This window comes from Schistocerca serialis, chromosome 3 (assembly GCF_023864345.2).
Source record: "Schistocerca serialis cubense isolate TAMUIC-IGC-003099 chromosome 3, iqSchSeri2.2, whole genome shotgun sequence".
NCBI lineage: Eukaryota > Metazoa > Arthropoda > Insecta > Orthoptera > Acrididae > Schistocerca > Schistocerca serialis.
Window position 1 is genome coordinate 163,113,386 of NC_064640.1, and position 19,670 is coordinate 163,133,055.

The 19,670-nt window shown below is 39.0% G+C and overlaps 1 protein-coding gene across 3 annotated transcripts in view; it reads left to right on the plus strand.

The window, feature by feature from the left end:
• Window positions 1–19,670, plus strand: part of LOC126471556 (glutamate [NMDA] receptor subunit 1) — a 524,350-nt gene that overhangs the window by 143,470 nt on the left and 361,210 nt on the right. For all 3 annotated transcript variants that reach the window (XM_050099783.1, XM_050099785.1, XM_050099784.1), the window contains 2 exons: window positions 6,450–6,646; window positions 14,152–14,274. In XM_050099783.1, coding sequence (XP_049955740.1) covers window positions 6,497–6,646; window positions 14,152–14,274 — 273 coding nt within the window. In that variant the 5' untranslated portion in view covers window positions 6,450–6,496. The remainder of the gene's footprint in view (window positions 1–6,449; window positions 6,647–14,151; window positions 14,275–19,670) is intronic.

The following is a 19,670-nucleotide window of genomic DNA, read 5'->3' on the forward strand; positions in this document are numbered from 1 at the left end:
CTCTAAATAGATGTCAGTTTGTGGCGCGGTGGAGCGTGTTTCTACGCCGAAGTTGATATAATTTCAGGCCTCTACTTTTATACACACATCAAAAAAAGTTTTGTATCACCTTGGTTACGAGACTTCCGGAACCTGTAAAGAAAATTGGAATAGAGATCAACATAAACACCATTTCTGCCCTTTTTATTGCTCATGAAAATCACACACTGCATATTGAACCACCAAACAGCGAGACCGTCAGAGACGGTGGTCCAGATTGCTGTATACACCAGTACCTCTAATACCCAGTAGCCCGTCTTCTTGCATTGATGCATGCCTGTATTCGTCGTGACATACTACCCACAAGTTCAAGGCACTGTTGGTCCAGATTGTCCCACTCCTCAACTCCGATTCGGCGTAGATCCCTCAGAGTGGTTGGTAGGCCACATCCTCCATAGACAGCCCTTTTCAATCTATCCCAGACATGTTCGATAGGGTTCATGTCTGGAGAACACCCTGGCCACTCTAGTCGAGCGATGTTGTTATCCTGAAGATAGTTATTCACAAGATGTGCACGATGGGGGCGCGAATATTCGTCCATGAAGACAAATGCCTCGCCAATATGCTGCCGGAAAGGTTGCACTATCGGTTGGAGGATACCATTCACGTATCGTACAACCGTTACGGCGCCTTCCATGACCACCGGCGGCGTACGTCGGCCCCACATAATGCCACCCCAGAAGAGCAGGGAACCTCCACCTTGCTGCACTCGCTGGACAGTGTGCCTAAGGCGTTCAGCCCGACCGGGTTTCCTCCAAACACGTCTCCGACGATTGTCTGGTTGGAGGCATATGCGACACTCATCGGTGAGGAGAACGTGATGCCAATCCTGAGCGGTCCATTTGGCATGTTACTGGGCCCATCTGTACCGCGCTGCATTGTATCGTGGTTGCAAAGATAGACCTCGCCATGCACGTCGAGAGTGAAGCTGCACATCATGGAGCCTATTGCGCACTGTTTGCTTGAGTCGTAACACGATGTCCTGTGGCTGCACGAAAAGCATTATTCAACACGATGGCGTTGCTGTGAGGGTTCCTCAGAGCCATAATCCGTAGGTAGCGGTCATCCACTGCAGTAGTAGCCCATGGGCGGCCTGAGCGAGGCACGTCATTGACAGTTCCTGTCTTTCTGTATCTCCTCCATGTCCAAACAACATCGCTTTGGTTCACTCCGAGACGTCTGGACACTTCCGTTGTTGAGAGCCCTTCTCGGCACAAAGTAACAATGCGGACGCGATCGAACCGTGGTATTGACTGTCTAGGCATGGCTGAACTACAGACAACACGAGCCGTGTACCTCCTTCCTGGTGGAATGATCGGCTGTCGGACCCCCCACCGTATAATATGCGCTGTTCATGTATGGTTGTTTACATCTTTTGGCGGATTTAGTGACATCTCTGGTCTGTGAAAGGGACTGTGTCTGTGATACAATATCCACAGTCGACGTCTATCCTCAGGAGTTCTGGGAACCAGGGTGATGCAAAACGTTTTTGATGTGTGTAAACACAGGTACTAGAATTATTTACTCGGAGCTATTTGTAATCTTCCACCTCCAAAGTGGCCTATCTTAATTTGACTGTCACTCAGTGTATTACAATTACGAAGATGACAATTGGCACAGCTTCATTAATTTACTGACTGAATGTGGTGCCAAAATTTCTAATTTCTAGGGTAATTTAAAGGGCTAGTTAAATTTTCAGTTTTACAGCCAAACTTTGCGTTTTCCTTAATAATTCACAAAACAGGGAAGATACCTCGAAATTACTTTCAGGGCAATGTTTTTTGCATTTAATTATACCTACCATGCAAGGATTAATTTGATAGCTGATATTTGCAGGTCACTTCATAATTAGGAAAATAGTTTAATTACTCGAAAATTACTTACTTGGTTGACCTAAAACTCATCATTCTTCATTTTTACATCAGTCTGAACAGAATGAAATATATGTTGATATATATCTTCAAAAGAACTGCCTGATTGATTGATTGAACATGGTCTCCTGAAGTGATTTTTTTTTTACACTTCCAGCTGCCTTCTCTGCATGTCTGCACATAGTAGCTACTGAAGTACCAAGTATTATCCCTCAAAATGTTACATAACTTCTCCATATTTTATAGATGGAAGAAATAATGTGTGTTATACGCTCCCCAGGTATTCTTCATACTTAGGCACATTCTGCAATAGGAAATGGTGAAAAGTTCAGGTTTTGGGATTTTAGTAGTGATGAAACCTATTGCTTGCATTCATGTAGTACCCTTAGGCTTGACAATAGCAAAAATACTAGGAATGTCTTGATTTTTGTAGCTCCTGTCACCATATTTTCGGCGATATTGTTTTATTGGGAAACATTGAGTTCATCAGTCACAATAATACTTCAACTCCAACCTGACAAGCAGTAAGTCAAATTTTCCCTGCACTCTGCGTTCACAGTCAACGCTTTTCCGTGACAGCTGTTTATGTTGACATGACACTAGATAGAACAAATCGAACAATAAAACGTTTGGAAAAAGTACAGTGTTGTCACATGTAACATTTCTGCAAATTAATCGGGATAACGCTAAGCTGTTACGTACAGTGCTTACATTTCATAAACCATACAACTCTCTCACTGGTCTGCAGTGTGAACACAATGTTCGATGGATCTATAAATGCACGCGCGTGACGCTTCTGGTCTCAACCTTCTGTTGTCTTCCATATTTACGTCAAAACTGTGCTTTTTTGTCATCAATCTCTGTACACCACAAATACCGCTCACAAACACGCCAAGAGCAAAACAGTTTGCGAGATCGACGTACGACACTAGCAGACCCTGCGACTTATCGTTTATCACATTCCGTTAAATGGCTTCGTTTCCTTATCGAAAACTTAACACCTGCCTTCTACTGTTCCCGACGCTGTGTTTTACAGTCTTACGAACGTCATGTGGCCGTATGCCAAACTTACGTACTCTCGCGAACGTCATGTGGCCGTATGCCAAACTTACAAACTACGAAGGAGCCTATAGTAGTAGCTTTATTCATCCGTATATCTCTTTTTACAAGGATATGACATGTCAAAGTATTTACAAGTTTAGACCAATTTAAAATAGGCTAATTCGTACACATATATATTTACAGACTTCTAGTTAGAGACAGTCATTAGATTTACTCCTGGTATACAATACTTTTTTTTAGAAATAACTTATTATATTAAATAATGTAATACCACACTGTTCACTCATAGCTCACTATCAGTCACTGCACAAACTATGCGGACATTGTTTCACACACACACACACACACACACACGCACTGGTGATCTCTGGACCATTTTCTGTATCGCAACTTCCCATTTGCTAAACTGAAAAACTGAGTCAGCATCCCTCCACAACGAGTGAGATGTTGAGCTCAGAAAGAGGAAGAGGTGTTAGTATTGTGCTATGCATAGCTTGGGGGTAAGTATGTGCAGAAAGGAAAAAAACGTAAAGTGAAGGTGTTATGTGGAATGTTGGATATTTTATAATCATTATTATTATTTATTTGTATAACATTGTTTTATCAAACCCCTACTCTGTTTTATCTAAGTAATCCTTCAATGTATAAAATGTAATGTATAACAGGTACTTTCTAGACCCCTTTTTAAATAACTTTATTTTTGCAGTTTCTTTAATCTCTTTTGGTAATTTATTGTACAGTTTTATTCCTTGTTAGAAAATGCTATTTTGACTTTTATGTTTATTTTTCCTTGGTAAATGTGAGTTTATCTCTTGTTGCATGGGCATGGACAGAGCTCTTTGTGCAGTAAATACCAATGTTATTTTTGATGTATTCACATGGAGCAGTTAAAATCCCCAGTGTTTTGAACAGATCTTTACAATGAGCTCGACTAGTATTATTGGTTATTATTCTCATGGCTCTTTTCTGGAGTTTGAAAATTGTGTTCATCTTTTGTGCGTTTGTTCCCCAAAAAAGAATGCCATAGCTAAGAACTGAGTCTACATATGAATAATATGTAACTAAAAGGCGCTGCACTGATGACATTCTGTTTGCAAGTACCTTTGTGTGTTCACACCACTTCAACTGAGAATCAGCATTCATTCCTAGAAATTTTGCATTTGTTACACAGTCTATCGAGGTGCCATCTACATTTAACACTGTCATTTTTCCTCTTCAAACTCAAATTCATGGCATTTGTTTTCTTTATCTTCAGTGTCACTTTATTGCTTATTGACCAATCATTAATTTCCTTGAGAGTTTCATTTGCTTCCTCAGCAAGGTATGATCGAAACCAGTCATTAGCTACCCCTCTAACTCCTAATGCTTCTAATTTATTTAAGGGAATCTTGTGGTCGACTGTATCAAACGCCTTAGAAAGATCCAAAAATATGCCTGTGACACACTCATCTTTATCAAGAGCATCAAGTACAATTTTTGTGAATTCTACTACGGATGAATCTTTAGTTTTGACACTTCGGAAACCAAACGGTGATTCGCTTAAAAGATTGTATTTATTCAGATAATTCATTAATCTGTCTTTCATAATTGCTTCTGTTATTTTTGAGAATGCTGACAGCAGGGAAATGGGCCAGTAATTTTCTGTGTCTTCTGCATTACTTTTCTTAAGCAAAGGTACAACTCTTGCCTATTTTAACTGCTCTGGAAATGTCCCTGATGTGAAGGATTCATTTATTTTATTTGTTAAGGGGCCTTGTATAATCCCCATGCATTGTTTAAGTACACACATTGGTACTTCATCGAAGCCTGCTGACTTTTTATTTTTTAGTTTTTGAACAGTTTTATTGACTTCTTTCTCTGTGGTTGGAAGTACCATCATTGTAGTTAGTGCAACATTATTTACAGGTCTGCGACAACTTAGTGTGTTCCTCTAGCACACGTGTCGAAACATGATCTCTCCTAAGAATCATCAGAAGCATTTTCTCTGTTGTTCCGGCAGATATTTTCAATTTAGTTTCTGAAGTGTGTAGATAGAATCGGTCCAAACGAACGCTCTCGTCACATTTTTCATTTGGCGCCCAACGTCAACGAGAAGCGAAGGTTTGTTTCTGTTTACAAACGAAATTGTTGTTAAAGTGGAATTGTATGCGGCAGTTCGATAGAGCGGTCCCGCATTAGTCTGGTGCGACATTCGATTTAGCGGTATGTCTTCACAGTAGAACACGAGGAACAACCAGTAGCGGTATTTCGGCGGAGACTCAGTAGTGCTGCTACATGGCGGTAGCAGACAGCGCGGCTCAGCGCGACACACGAGGCGAAGACATGGTGCACAAAAGTTCTACTGTCTTTCACTGGCCCTGTCAATACATATTTCTAAACCTAATATCGCACTAGACTAATCTGAGACCGCTTTATCGAAGGGGCACCTAAAATTTCGATTTAAAAATCATTTTGGTGGTAACGGCAGACAAACCGACGCTTTCCATTGACACTGGGAGTTGCATGAAAGACTTGATGAGTAGTTTTTGTTGTAAAAACGAAACTATGACACGACAGAAAATGCGCTTGAGGACTCTTAGGAGAGACACCGGTACATAGGGTGTAAAAAAAAGGCTGCCTAGAGATCGTTTAAGTGTTTGTCGCTGTACTTATCCTATGCTGACGCCCATAGTTGTGAATGCTACAATTAGGCACTAGAATCCGATATGCATCACTATTACATCATCAACAGTGATTTTCCAAATATGCGGACATCTGACTGGGCCGCATCTTCTGCCTAACATGCACTGTGGAGAAACTTTTTCTCCATGAAGTACTACCGGAAATGAGAGAAATGTTGGAGAATATCCCGACTATATTCAGGCAACGAGCATGGTTCCAGCATTACGGGGCCCAACAGCACTTTCTCTCTGATATCACAGAACGTTAGACAATGTTTACCACAATTGTTGGATTGGGAGAGCTACGCCAGCGCGGTGGTCAGTATGTTCTCCCGACCTCACTCCTATGAATGTGTGTGTGTGTGGGGGGGGGGGGGGGGGATGTAGCGTTTGGTGTACGAGACACCGACAGGCACTGCAGAAGAGGTCATTGCCCGTTTGGCTGAAGCTACAGCCATTTTCGCGAAACACTTCGTTGTTCTGAGAGCGTTAGACGATCATCAGCACACGAATGCCATTTGCGCGTTAGTGTAAACGTACTACATTATCGGCCCCATCTCACAATATTCATCACACGGCAGTCTGAACTCCGTTCCTGGACATCAGCAGCGTCGAAACTACCTTGGGGTCCCATCGGGAAAACAGCGTACCTGTTACATTTTTGTCACATTAAAAACTGTTTCTTTTTATCTCCTCTAAAAACTCTAAAACGTTGTACATGTATTTTTTAGACACTGTGTATTAGTAAAAGCTGTGTTAAATAGATATAGTATAGAAAATGGCTGCATTAAATATGTCTGTCTTCTTTTTTCAACAGATGCAGAGATTTTTATTACAAAAACGAACTGCTGATACAACCCCAAAATGTTACTTTTTATCGCATCAGCTGTAACGACTGTGATATTTTTTGGATATATTCCACTGCAAGCAGACTGCGGCAATCCTACGTATTTTAATATTGGCGGCGTCTTAAGCAATAACGACAGTATATTTAACTTCCAGCAGACTATTTCCGTAAGTAAACTTTTCACAAAAACTGGACATTATAACTGTAAACTAGTTGTAAGTATTCGTAAGGACTTTTTCTCCAAGAGACAAAAATAAAAAGATAAGTGATGTGTTGTTTCCTTTGCAATTCAACCGTATGAAATATTATTTATTGAACGATAGTCCACAAGTGTGATGTGTGACTGAGGGAGCTAATTGTGAGGCGACGTCTAACTTTGGGGCTTCCGCGACTTGAACAATGTTAACATGTGTGTGGAATAACAGGTATAATAAAAGACTCTACTAATAACTTACAATGTTTAGTGTACTCTGTGGATTCGAAGTACATAAAAGATTAAATAAAATTCATTAAAAGAACCTTTTAATAATACACGACAAGAGCCTTACACCAATATTATTTGCGGATGATTTGCTAATCGTGAGCGGTTCAGAATCTCTACATATTATAAATATTGATGTATGTATGTACGTTCGGCATCACCTCCTAAGCTACTAGATAGATTTCAACCAAACTTGGCATACATATTTTTCTATCACGAAAGAAGCTCAGGGCGGGCAAGAACCACCACCCTCTGAAAGAGGTGGGGATGGGAATAAAATAGAAACACTACGCTCCACGCGCAAATACCCAGAGCGTATTCATCCAGTATTTGTGAATGAGAGCACTTAGTGACTTGCTACAAACTTCACACATAATTTCAAACTTCCACGAAACTTTTTCTCTCTCGCTAGTCCCCCCCGCCCCCCAATAGCTCTATTCGTAACACGTTTCGCAGAGAGTACTCACATTTACTACTGAATGTACCTGCATAGTATCATTGCACCGCACATAGGTCAGCAGGAGATATGACGTCATAAACACTGATACACATGATAGCAATGAAGCATATGCTAGGATACTATCATATCCACCAAACAATATTTGTGTAATACATTATTCTCGGTCAATTAATGTTTTCGCAATTATAATCGCCCGTCATTCAAATTAAAGTTAGAAGAACAGTGATTGCACTAGCAGAAAGGAGAGGTAATTTCCTATTAGAATAATAGAATTATCTACACAAAAGAACGCATAATCCTACTTAATTAGGCTGAAGCTACCATAAGGATAACTTTCTCCTGGGATAATTTGAGACTAATGATAAGTAATTTCAGGAAATGCACGCACAGGTTATTTAAGAGCCAGCATGATCCTAAAAAGGGGTCTCAGTTTGTGACAACGACAAGCCTAGCTTCACATTAACGATATAGAAATTGTAATTTTCTTATGTGGCATATTGTGAGATCAATGACGGGTAATTTCGGAAAGTAGAACCCGAGGGTATTTGCAGGATCTGTGGCCAACGTTAAGATGGCTCCTCTATCTTTTTGCCTTGAGGAGCAAGGGATATTAAACGCCGGCCAAGTCCTGCGGTCCATCATTCGGAACTATCCAGCTGGGTCCATTCCTGGGGACCGCATCTACACTGCAACGTGGCGTCGCTCCAGCAGCCGTCAGCGATAATACTCAACAGCAGCCGCACCGAGTTTCCAGCCATCTCCCTCGGAATCCTTGCCTCCACCGACACTGGCCTCCCTATGACACAGTGACACGAGACAGGTAGTGCTCTGTGGAATTTAAACTGTGTGCTTGTGCCACATACTAACCACCGCGACCCACATCACTACAGACTGATTCTGTCATACTAATATCAGATCAGGACGATCTTTCAGTAGCGTTACTCAGACTCTGCCTTATATTAAACTTCGGCTTTGTGTATTGTCCAAATGAAAGTGTACTTAAATGCTACCTTGGAATTATCACTCAATAATTAATTGTTTGCATGTGCACTACGAAGGACGTAACAGTTGGCGATGAGGGTAAAAAGTCACAATCCCCAGTATAGTCGTCTGTCATCACAGCAACTGGCTCGAGCTGCTGCCGTGTCCCGCCCATACACTGCCCTCATACGGCTCAGCCTGGTGCTACCCCAGCCACTTTGCGCCTTCACCAGGAAGTTGCAGCTACGCGCGGCCTTTCTCATGAAGACGGTGTAGCGCTTAATGCCTCTTCTCTTCTTGGTGACTTGCGACAGCTCGATATTTTCCTCTATCCCCTTGATGCTTCTCCTACTCTCCTTCATTTCCTTGGTATAAATAACTTTAGTACCCCTTCACATGCATCACCTCTTTGGCATTTTATTCTGACAGTGTAGATCATTGCTTGTGTTCCACCATACACTTTTCATTGTGTCTTTCACATCCGCCGAGGTTCTTCTGGTCTTTTTGCTCGTGTCCTCTTACGCATGTCACGTTTTCTGGGCCATCAATCCCGGCTCTGGGGAAGCCCTTGCAGTTCTTTCCATGCGCTTCTCGTGCCCAGTTTTGTAGCTCAGGAAAAATCCACCAGTGTCCGCCCTCTGGGCCCTTGCAGGGTCTTCAACATGCATTCCATTTTGTGTCGTCATCCATGGCGTTTCAGGCCTCCTGGCCATTCTTTCTGTCAACACGCACAGTCCTTCTGCCACCCATCCCCATCTCTACCCTCTGGGCATGTCACTCACCACTTTTTTTTTTTTTTTGCTTTTTTTCTGGTGACCACTGTCACATGGGATTAGTGACCATATCAAGTGTCAGGTGGCCACATTGGTCGATCCCTATCTCCTAGTGCCACCTCGCACCGTCACACCTCAGGTGGTCTCATAGGCTGAGCCCTATCCCCCAGTAGTGCCATGCCAGCAGTACCGGGAGACAGGGCTCAGCTACTCTAGCTACTGACGCTACTCTAGCCTTGGCACTGTTGCGCCTCAAGTGGTTTCATTGGTTGAGCCCTGCCCCAGTACTGCCAGCGCCTTGCTGGCGCTATGCTATCCTTTGCATCACTGTACCTCAGTCAGTCCCATTGGTTGAGCCCTGTCTCCGAGTACTAACACCACCTCATCGACGCCACGTCTGCCATTGTCACCTTAACTCCTCCAGCAGCCACACTGGTCATGCCTTTCCTTCCATCTCTGCTGGAACACCGCCAATGCCATTCCAGCCCTTCAGCACCATTACACCCTCAGTGGCAGCATTTATCAACTCTTGCGTTCCAGTGCTGCTGGCATCTTGCCAACTGCATGCCGGCCCATTGGCACCATCATGCCCTTGGCAGCTGCATTGATCAAGCCTTGCCTTCTACTGCCACCAGCACCCCAACGATGCCACGTCAGCCTGTCAGCATCATGATACTCCAGGCAGATGGGTTGATGATGGAGCCTCTCAATGCTTCCAGCACCCCACCTAAACTGCACTGGCACATCAGGACCATGAACTCTGCCCCCAGCTACACTGATCGGGTCTTGCCTTCCTTTGCCTATACAAAGACCATGCAGATTTTTCCATAGGACAGCTGATCTACTTATGTTGTCGGTTAATGTATGGACATGTCTGAGTTTTGCATTTCTCACAGCTTGAGTTACACTGTTCAGCTCCTGCTTGAAGCAATACGATTTTCAGGTGTGGAGCACAGTTTGTATGCCCGATATTCAGTGTTTGAGATTCATGATCTGTTTCAGCTCTTCAGTTACCCAAGGTTCAGGGTTCCTTCTTATTTTTCCAATCTTTAGGGGAGCATATTTGTCATATAGTTGAATAAGTTTTTTAGTTGTGCCTTAAAGGGAGTAGATGATGTCCCCCCACACTACTTCTTGGACGTCAGTTGCAAGTTCAGATAAATTAATGCGTTTTAAGTCACCGTCTACAGTCAGATGTAATTTTTTTCTGGGACATTCTACTCGTAGTGAGTACGTCACGGACAGATATGCCAGGTGAAGATATTTGGGAGAAATGAGTTGCTCTGTTGGGGGATTTCATTGCGAATATATCTATGTGAGTGTGATTCTTTGTATGATAGGTGGGAGAAAGTTAAAGTAGTGACACTTTTGAAGAAAAAAGCATCTGCTTAAATTTCACACTGGAACGACTATTGTGTAGAAAATTTTCTCGCATGTCGATCCGAGACTTGAAAGAGCAATTAAGAAGCAGGCAAACCTGCTTGCTTTACCGTATTTGTAGAGTACACACATCAGGTCCTTTCTGTTAAGGAATTTGATCTCTATGAACATATTTTTCAATCAGACCATAAGTACGCCCCTACTCCACTCTGTTATACGTGTCGTGTCTTAGGAAGATGTAGTTCAAAAATGGCTCTGAGCACTATGGGACTTAACATCTATGGTCATCAGTCCCCTTGAACTTAGAACTACTTAAACCTAACTAACCTAAGGACATCACACAACACCCAGCCATCACGAGGCAGATAAAATCCCTGACCCCGCCGGGAATCGAACCCGGGAACCCGGGCGCGGGAAGTGAGAACGCTACCGCACGACCACGAGCTGCGGACGAAGATGTAGTCTTTTGGATTTCCTGAACTTGTGGGAATACTTGGTTTGAGCCTGGTTTCCCACTGAAGTATTACGTGGACGTCTGTCTCGAGATACATGGCAGAACTCGTCGATATCAGCTGACAGAAACTGGATATTTGCGTGCGCAGTGTGGAGCATGGTAAGTTCAGATGCAAAGCTCTCGAGAATGCCGCAGCTAGATAGTAGCTGTGCAAGTGCTGGCGAGGAAACAGAGAATAGCGAAGCTCCCTGCGCTAGGGGCGTGGGTTCGCAGAAGTGAGTGTGGCACGTACAAGGGACAAGGGAGGTTTAGCTGCCAAATCAAGCGGGCTTTGCAGCGGTCGTCAGGAAAAGACAGGAAAAGAAACACAGTAAACAGAGCTGGAATAATCTGTGCCCAACGGTACTGAATGCAAGATATACGGAACAAAAACAGAGTGTCCTATTAATGGCGCTACTGATCAGTAGCAATAATGACACGATAATAAATTGCTAAAATAAAAATGGAAGTAGCCTTAAGTTGGTACAGTAAGTGACAAAGTAAATAAGAAATGATAAAAAACAGGACTTAGTAATGGAGCGGCAAACAAAAGTTAACATATTAGTTAAGTTATGTTTAATTATAATGTACAATAAGAATATAAACACACAAACTACCAGCAGAAAGTTTTGACATATTCGTAGCTCCTAAATCACAGGTTTTCGAATTCATTTGTATTGCAAACTGATCTTTTTTCCATTTTCAGTCTTCACAATTATTATGCCATTATTTGTCCGTACGTTTTGTAGCCCAAATCTCGAAATCACGTTGTTGAAAATGCTTACTCTTTCAGATGTGAGATCCTCTCTTATTGTCGGACTTTTTCGCTTAAAAATGAACACAAACACACAAACTTTTATTGTATGGTAACCGGTTTCAGTTAGTTTTTGACCATCTTCAGACTCTTGTACCATGACTGTCAGCGGTGCTGGTGATTGGTGCGGGTGTTATAACTCCACGGAAGTCAACTGCTCAACTGTTATAACACCCACTTCAGTCACCGCCACCACCTGACATCCAGGTATGAGGGTCTGAAGATGGTCAAAAACTGACCGAAACCGGCTAGTACAAAATAAATTTTTTTACTGTCGGGCCTGTTTGTGTTCATTTTTAAAGCACTTTATACCAGACCGCTGTTCTCCACGAGAAAAGTTCTCAGAAATTACCTTCTTATTCGCTCTTAAGATTTCGGATCTTTTCCTTCATGACACGAATTTCACTATTAGTGGCCTAGGTTTTGTAGACCCTGGTGTCCTACATCACACTCTGACTTCTATCAAAATCATGCAGTGTCACCTGCAGACGTAGCTTCTTCGCACAAGATTCGTCACTAACTCGTCTGCTATTCTTCGAAATCCCGAACAGTCTGAGATTATTGCTTCTCTGTTATAGTTATAGTTCGTCAGACTTTCCGACCAGTTTCTGTTCGAGCAATGGTCTTCCATCTTCAATTTCTTTTAGTGATTCGTTCAGAGCACGGTTCTCGCTCGCATTCGCCCACAAAGTTTGCTGTATTTTGTCCATCACTGCTGCAGCGACAGCATCAGTGATGGTCTGGACAGCAGTTCCAAACGTGTCCTGTGATTGTAGAGCGGCACTAACCTCAGCCTTGACGAGTGCGGCGACTTCAGCGATGCTGGGCGATGCGGCCGCAACTGCTGGTGTCGGCTCGCCCCAGCATTCTGGGCGGCCTGGCCATTGGCGGTGCTGCGCATTGCTCGACGCTTTTCCATTATGAGAACAGATTCAGGTAACATACAGTCAAAATGAATTAATAATGTGACACAAGGGACTCGCAACACGAATCCTGAATATAGAAAACAGCCTAACTGCTTAATAACACCTCCAAATTTCAGGTAAATTTGCGAACTGAGCTAGGACAGATCACCCACTTGCCGCCATCTTATAAACCTAGGCCATTTTTAAGGGACCGGAAGAGTGATAATCGCATGGGGAGAGACTAGGACTACAGGGAGGGGGGGGGGGGGAGGGGGTGGATGTGTTCGAGTGTCCCCCCTCTTGAGTTGGCGCAACTTCTGCAGTATGGTGACGCGCGTTAGCATAACAGCAGCCGTTGTCTCATGGAACTTGTCGCACTATTTCACAAAGGTGGTTTTCGCCAGCCATGTTTCCCCCATACACGTTCTCCAATTTCCTATGGATGTCTCCCAGTGTTTGTTCTTCGGCAGCCAAGAAAAGAATAGCGGCATTCTGGTGCGGTTTGGACGCATTTGGTAATGACGCCACCATAGTTCAAGTTTCTCCATATTCCTCATACACGTCGGAAAGATTAGATTCCCACACCAGTCCCTTGCTTGGTGCTTATACTCTGTACCCGCATTGGCGTCGCGCTACATTGCACACATGCTGCAGCAACTTCCTCAAACGCAAACTTTTGTTTGCGCGTTACAGGGAGAAATGGGAAAGCCCAGAACAGATGTACATGTTGTTGCTTTCTGAGGCAGGCCTTTTCATTTCTTCACAGTAGTGCTGCGGGTCCGGAAATGGACTTTCAGAATCTAGATTTAATAATTTAACACGGTACTCTTCCGAATGTGAGTGACAAAATAAGCAAAATAAGTTGTGTGTAATAATTATCCCCGATAGAACACTTCACTCAACATATTGTAAAGTAATACTGCTTCTGAGTATGGCATACACAGTCAACATCGAGATGCACTTCTTAATTTCTTAGTTTATTGTATGGCTCCATATTTATATATGGTCCTTTTTTGTAGTTTTAATATCGAACCATAGGGAATCCTACAGAGCGGTAGGCATATTCCACGGGTCGGGATCGATTATCTCCATGTGTAACGTTGTTCATTGCTTTCACTAACGTGAATGCTAGTATTTGGGAAAAGAAAAAGATTATCGCAGCGAGTATAAAACTGCAATTAGTTCTTTCATTTTTTTCTACTTTTCATTAACATTAGAAAGTACAATAACACCATACTGATGTTGGTTAGGATTAGGAGGTTAAACACACCTTAATTATATTTATATTTATATATTTGGTTACAGGCTCAATCCTGATACAACGTGACAACAGCATAACTGAGAACAAATATTTACTATTAATACCTAGTAACTTATGTTTTCAGAACCTGAACTTTGCGGAGCATATAGTGCCGAAAGGCATCACGTACTATGCGACTGCAATGCAGATGGATCCAAACCCAATACGAACAGCCCTTAGCGTGTGCAACCTCCTCATAGCACAAAGAGTAAGTAAGAAATGACAATAATATGACTTTCTCTGTAATTTTGTATGTTAGACGTCAAAAGAATAGACTGTAATCAGTTGTTTCAGAGAAATGGATTTCGCATGCACATTTCAATTCTCTGTGCGTATTACGCAATTTAGTTAGCACCTTTGCCAATCACAGCTTTTGCTCTTTTAAAAATGTGGTTAGAAGGGAGAGAGGACAGAATGGGAGTAACACAAAACGTAGAGCGAGCACTTCAAAATACGAATGTTGTGTTGTTAAGCACTCAAGCACAGCGAAAATCCATGTTCAAAAATGGTTCAAATGGTTCTGAGCACTATGGGACTTAACTGCTGTGGTCATCAGTCCCCCAGAACGTAGAACTACTTAAATCTAACTAACCTAAGGACATCACACACATCCATGGCCGAGGCAGGATTCGAACCTGCGACCGTAGCGGTCACGCGGTTCCAGACTGTAGCGCCTAGAACCGCATGGCCACTCCGACTGGCAATCCATGTTCTCTCTCTCTCTCTCTCTCTCTGTGTGTGTGTGTGTGTGTGTGTGTGTGTGTGTGTGTGTGAAACAGAGGCTACAGAAGTAAAAAATGAGATGAATATAAAAATGTTGAGAAAATTTCTTCTGGATAAATTAATGTTTAGTTCCATTCTGTCAAAAATTAGATACGAGGATTGGAACTTTAATAGTGGCAACAACTTATTTACTGCTCGTAAAAAACAGGTACGTGTTTCAAAGTTTTACTGACCTATAAAATAGTCACTGGCATTGTGTAAAACAATTACATTACCAATAAACTATAATCTAAAAAATCAATTCTACAAAATATACTAAGACAAAATTCGACAAAATTATTTTTATTAAATAATTAAACAAACAAAAAATAAATATAATAAAATAAATAATCAAGATATCCTGATTTGCACAGAAAAATTTTCAGTGTAAATGAAACACTTTACTAATAAGCTATATCTTGAAACTCTTGCTAGATACACTTTCCAGTACATCTACTATGTTACGACTTATCTCATCTAAATTGAAGCTAACTTAAAATAATAAAATAGAATAATCAGTAATGAGAGCGACGGGTGATGTGTACACACCTCAGAGCCAATATCAGTTAAATTAAATAAATTAAATTACCATCAAATCCTCCTTCATTAATAGTATTTCACCATCAAATCTGTTATAAACAAAAATCTATTGTAACCCACCTCCTCTTAACTATAAGCTGCACCTTGACCTGAAATATTTTATAATTATAAATCTTGAGAATTATAACTCTAAAAAGATTCTCTGATAACGGAGATATACAAACAAATAAATTAAGTAGAGTAAATCGTGTATTATCAATCACGGGGTAGGTTCCTCTGAATGGAATGAGATACCGCCACATTCTTTGGGTTTAAAGACCTTAACTAGTAGTACCCTGTTAAATATAATTAACATTTAAAATAATAGGGTATCTAATCCTAGTTTATTATTTAACTTTCACAGATTCATAAAAAGAGTTATAAATAAATTTTAACATTTCACCTTACAAATCTATATTTTAACCCTAAAAATATAAACAACTGTTTTAACCAATAATATTCACTTGTATCAATCGTATAACTGCGGCTGCTGTCACGAATTATGCCGATACTAAATCAATTGCTAAATCCAAAATCATTTGATAATTAAATCAAATTACTGCAAAAAGAACATTTAGTTTCACGAAACATACATATAATACAAAGAAAAAGTGAATAAACAAGCAAGAATAAAACTTTTGGAAACAAAAATAAGAAATTTGAAAATTTATAAAATTAAGAAAAAATAAAAGATTCAAATATTTAAAGAAAAAAAAGAAAAAAAACACAAAAAAGGACAAAAAAAAGAAACGCACCCCCGTATTACCTCAACAACTTCTCTATTATATATAAATAAAGATTAATATGGAACATGTATACCAATAAGTGTATTATATTCTTTCTTATTTAATCTTTCTTTTCACTAATAATAAAGAAAGATTAAATAATATAATAAATATATTTTATACAATTATGTAATTTAATGTAATATGTTATTAATATAAAATTAACTTTATATTAAACTGACTTAAATATTAATTAGTTAAATAATTTAATTACAGAAAATTATGTAATTATATTATTATAATTAATATAATTATTTATGTTAATATAATATTTTATATTTAATACCATTAATTATATTTATTATACCCAATTATAATAATTTTTAATATTAAATTACAAATTATTATATAATTTATAATACAATAACCTATTTTAAGCTAAACACACAAGTTGCTATAATCCTAGGTAAATAAATGTATTAAAATAATCATTTAATAATAATAAAATAACATTATAGGTATTTAAATTTAATTAAATGTAATATATTAATATAAATTATATATATATATATATATATATATATATATATATATATATATATATATATATATATATATTCAAATTATCCGAATCGAGATAAATTAATTAGAAATAACCAAAATAATACAAACAAATTAAAAAAAATTTTAATTTATATATTAAATATAAATGAAGTGCCTGATTAAAGGGTTACCTTGATAGGGTAAATCAAGTAAATAAAAATTACCTTCATTAAAAATTACATAAGACAGAATTAAACTACCTCCTTTAGTATCAAATGTAAAAAGGTAAGCTAAACAAGCTAATGGGCTCATACCCCATTTATAGAGGTATCAATCCTCTCCTTTTGAATGACCAACAACTCTACAAAACTTCTCTTCCTATCAACATTAATGATAGGAACGATCCTGTCCATTTCATCAAACTCCTGATTCGGAGTTTGAATAGGACTTGAGATCAACTTACTTTCATTTATTCTGCTCCTAACAAGAAATAAAAACATAATAATAAATGAGTTGTCAATTAAATATTTTATTGTCCAAGCAATAGCATCGACAACACCATTACTTTCAATTTTGCTGATTCAAATAAAGTATCCAATAGGGTGAGAAACAGAATTTATTCCCTCAATAATAATTAGATCTAGATTATTATTGAAAATTGGGGCTGCACCCTTTCATTTCTGATTTCCAGAAGTAATAGGAGCTTCGAGATGAAATAACTGTTTAACACTAATAACATGACAAAACATTTCCCCAATAATGGTATTATCTTATTGTATTCAACTAAGAACTTTCATTTGAACAATTATCATTCTAAGAATTATTATTGGGACAATAGGTGGCTTAAATCAAACATCTCTACGCCAACTTCTAGCATATTCCTCAATTAGACATTTAGGGTGAATAATTAGATCCCTAACAGTCAGAGAACACATCTGAGAACTATATTTTATGATTTACTCACTATTAAGATTAATTATGGTCTTATTATTTAAGCAAATAAATCTATTTTTTATAAACCAAATTTATTCAGCCAGAAATATAAAAACTGAAATTAAATTCATAATATTTTTATCTCTCCTATCCCTAGGTGGTTTACCACCATTCCTTGGATTTCTACCAAAATGAATTGTAATACAATCATTAATAGAAAATAACATAACAACTATTATAACCGTTATGGTTGTATTAACTACAATTACACTTTATTATTATATACGTATTAGATTCTCAGCCCTAATCATGTCATACAGAGAAAATTCATGATCTATAAAAATAAAGTCTCAAAAATCAAGAATTATTCTTCCTATAACAGTAATAATTTCAACAATAGGATTAATCTCAACATCAGCCTTAATCTCATTATACTAAGGACTTAAGTTAATTAAACTAATAACCTTCAAAGATATAATTAAAAGAATAATCTTTTAGGCCTTAGTAAAATTTTACACCTCTAGAATTGCAGTCTAGAATCATAATTGAATATAAGACCTAAAACATGGTAAGAGAGAAACATCTCATAAGCAGATTTACTGTCTACCACCTAAAATTCAGCCATCTTACTGCAAAAATGATTATTCTCAACAAACCATAAGGATATTGGTACTTTATACTTCTTATTTGGAGCGTGAGCAGGAATAGTAGGAACTTCAATAAGAATACTTATTCGTGCTGAACTTGGTCAACCAGGATCTCTAATTGGAGATGACAAAATTTATAATGTTATTATTACAGCCCACGCATTTGTAATAATTTTTTTATAGTAATACCTATTATAATTGGTGGATTTGGTAATTGACTCGTACCATTAATAATTGGTGCACCAGATATATAATTTCCACGAATAAATAATATAAGTTTTTGATTACTACTGCCTTCATTAACCCTTCTTCTTACATCTTCTATGGTAGATAACGGTGCTGGTACAGGATGAACAGTTTACCCCCCTCTTGCAGGAGCTATCGCACACGGGGGTGCATCTGTAGACCTAGCTATTTTTTCACTCCACTTAGCAGGTATATCATCTATTCTTGGTGCAGTAAACTTCATTACAACAGCAATTAATATACGATCAGAAAGTATAACTCTAGATCAAACACCTTTATTTGTATGATCTGTAGCTATTACAGCCTCCTTCTTTCACTTCCAGTATTAGCGGGAGCTATTACTATACTATTAACAGACCGAAATTTAAATACATCATTCCTTGACCCTGCAGGAGGAGATGACCCAATTCTATATCAACACCTATTTTGATTCTTTGGACACCCAGAAGTTTACATTTTAATTCTACCAGGATTTGGGATTATCTCTCACATTGTATGTCAAGAAAGAGGAAAAATTGAATCATTTGGAACATTGGGTATAATTTATACTATATTATCAATTGGGCTAATAGGATTTATTGTATGAGCACATCACATATTCACAGTAGGAATAGATGTTGACACACGAGCATACTTTACATCAGCAACAATAATTATTGCTGTACCTACAGGAATTAAGGTATTCAGATGATTAGCTACACTATATGGAACTAAATTCAAATTCAATCCACCATTATTATGAGCTTTAGGATTTATTTTTCTATTCACAACTGGTGGACTAACAGGATTAGTATTAGGAAATTCATCACTTGATATTGTATTACATGATACATACTATGTAGTAGCCCACTTCCATTATGTATTATCTATAGGAGCAGTATTTGCAATTATAGGAGGTGTTATTCAATGATACCCACTATTTACAGGATTAACTATAAATAATACATGATTAAAAATCCAATTTACAATTATATTTATTGGAGTAAACTTAACATTTTTCCCTCAACACTTCTTAGGGCTAGCAGGAATACCACGACGATATTCAGACTATCCAGATGCATATACATCATGAAATGTAGTGTCAAGAATTGAATCTACAATTTCTATTGTAGGAATCATTATATTCATTGTAATTATATGAGAAAGAATGGTTACAAACCGAGCAATCA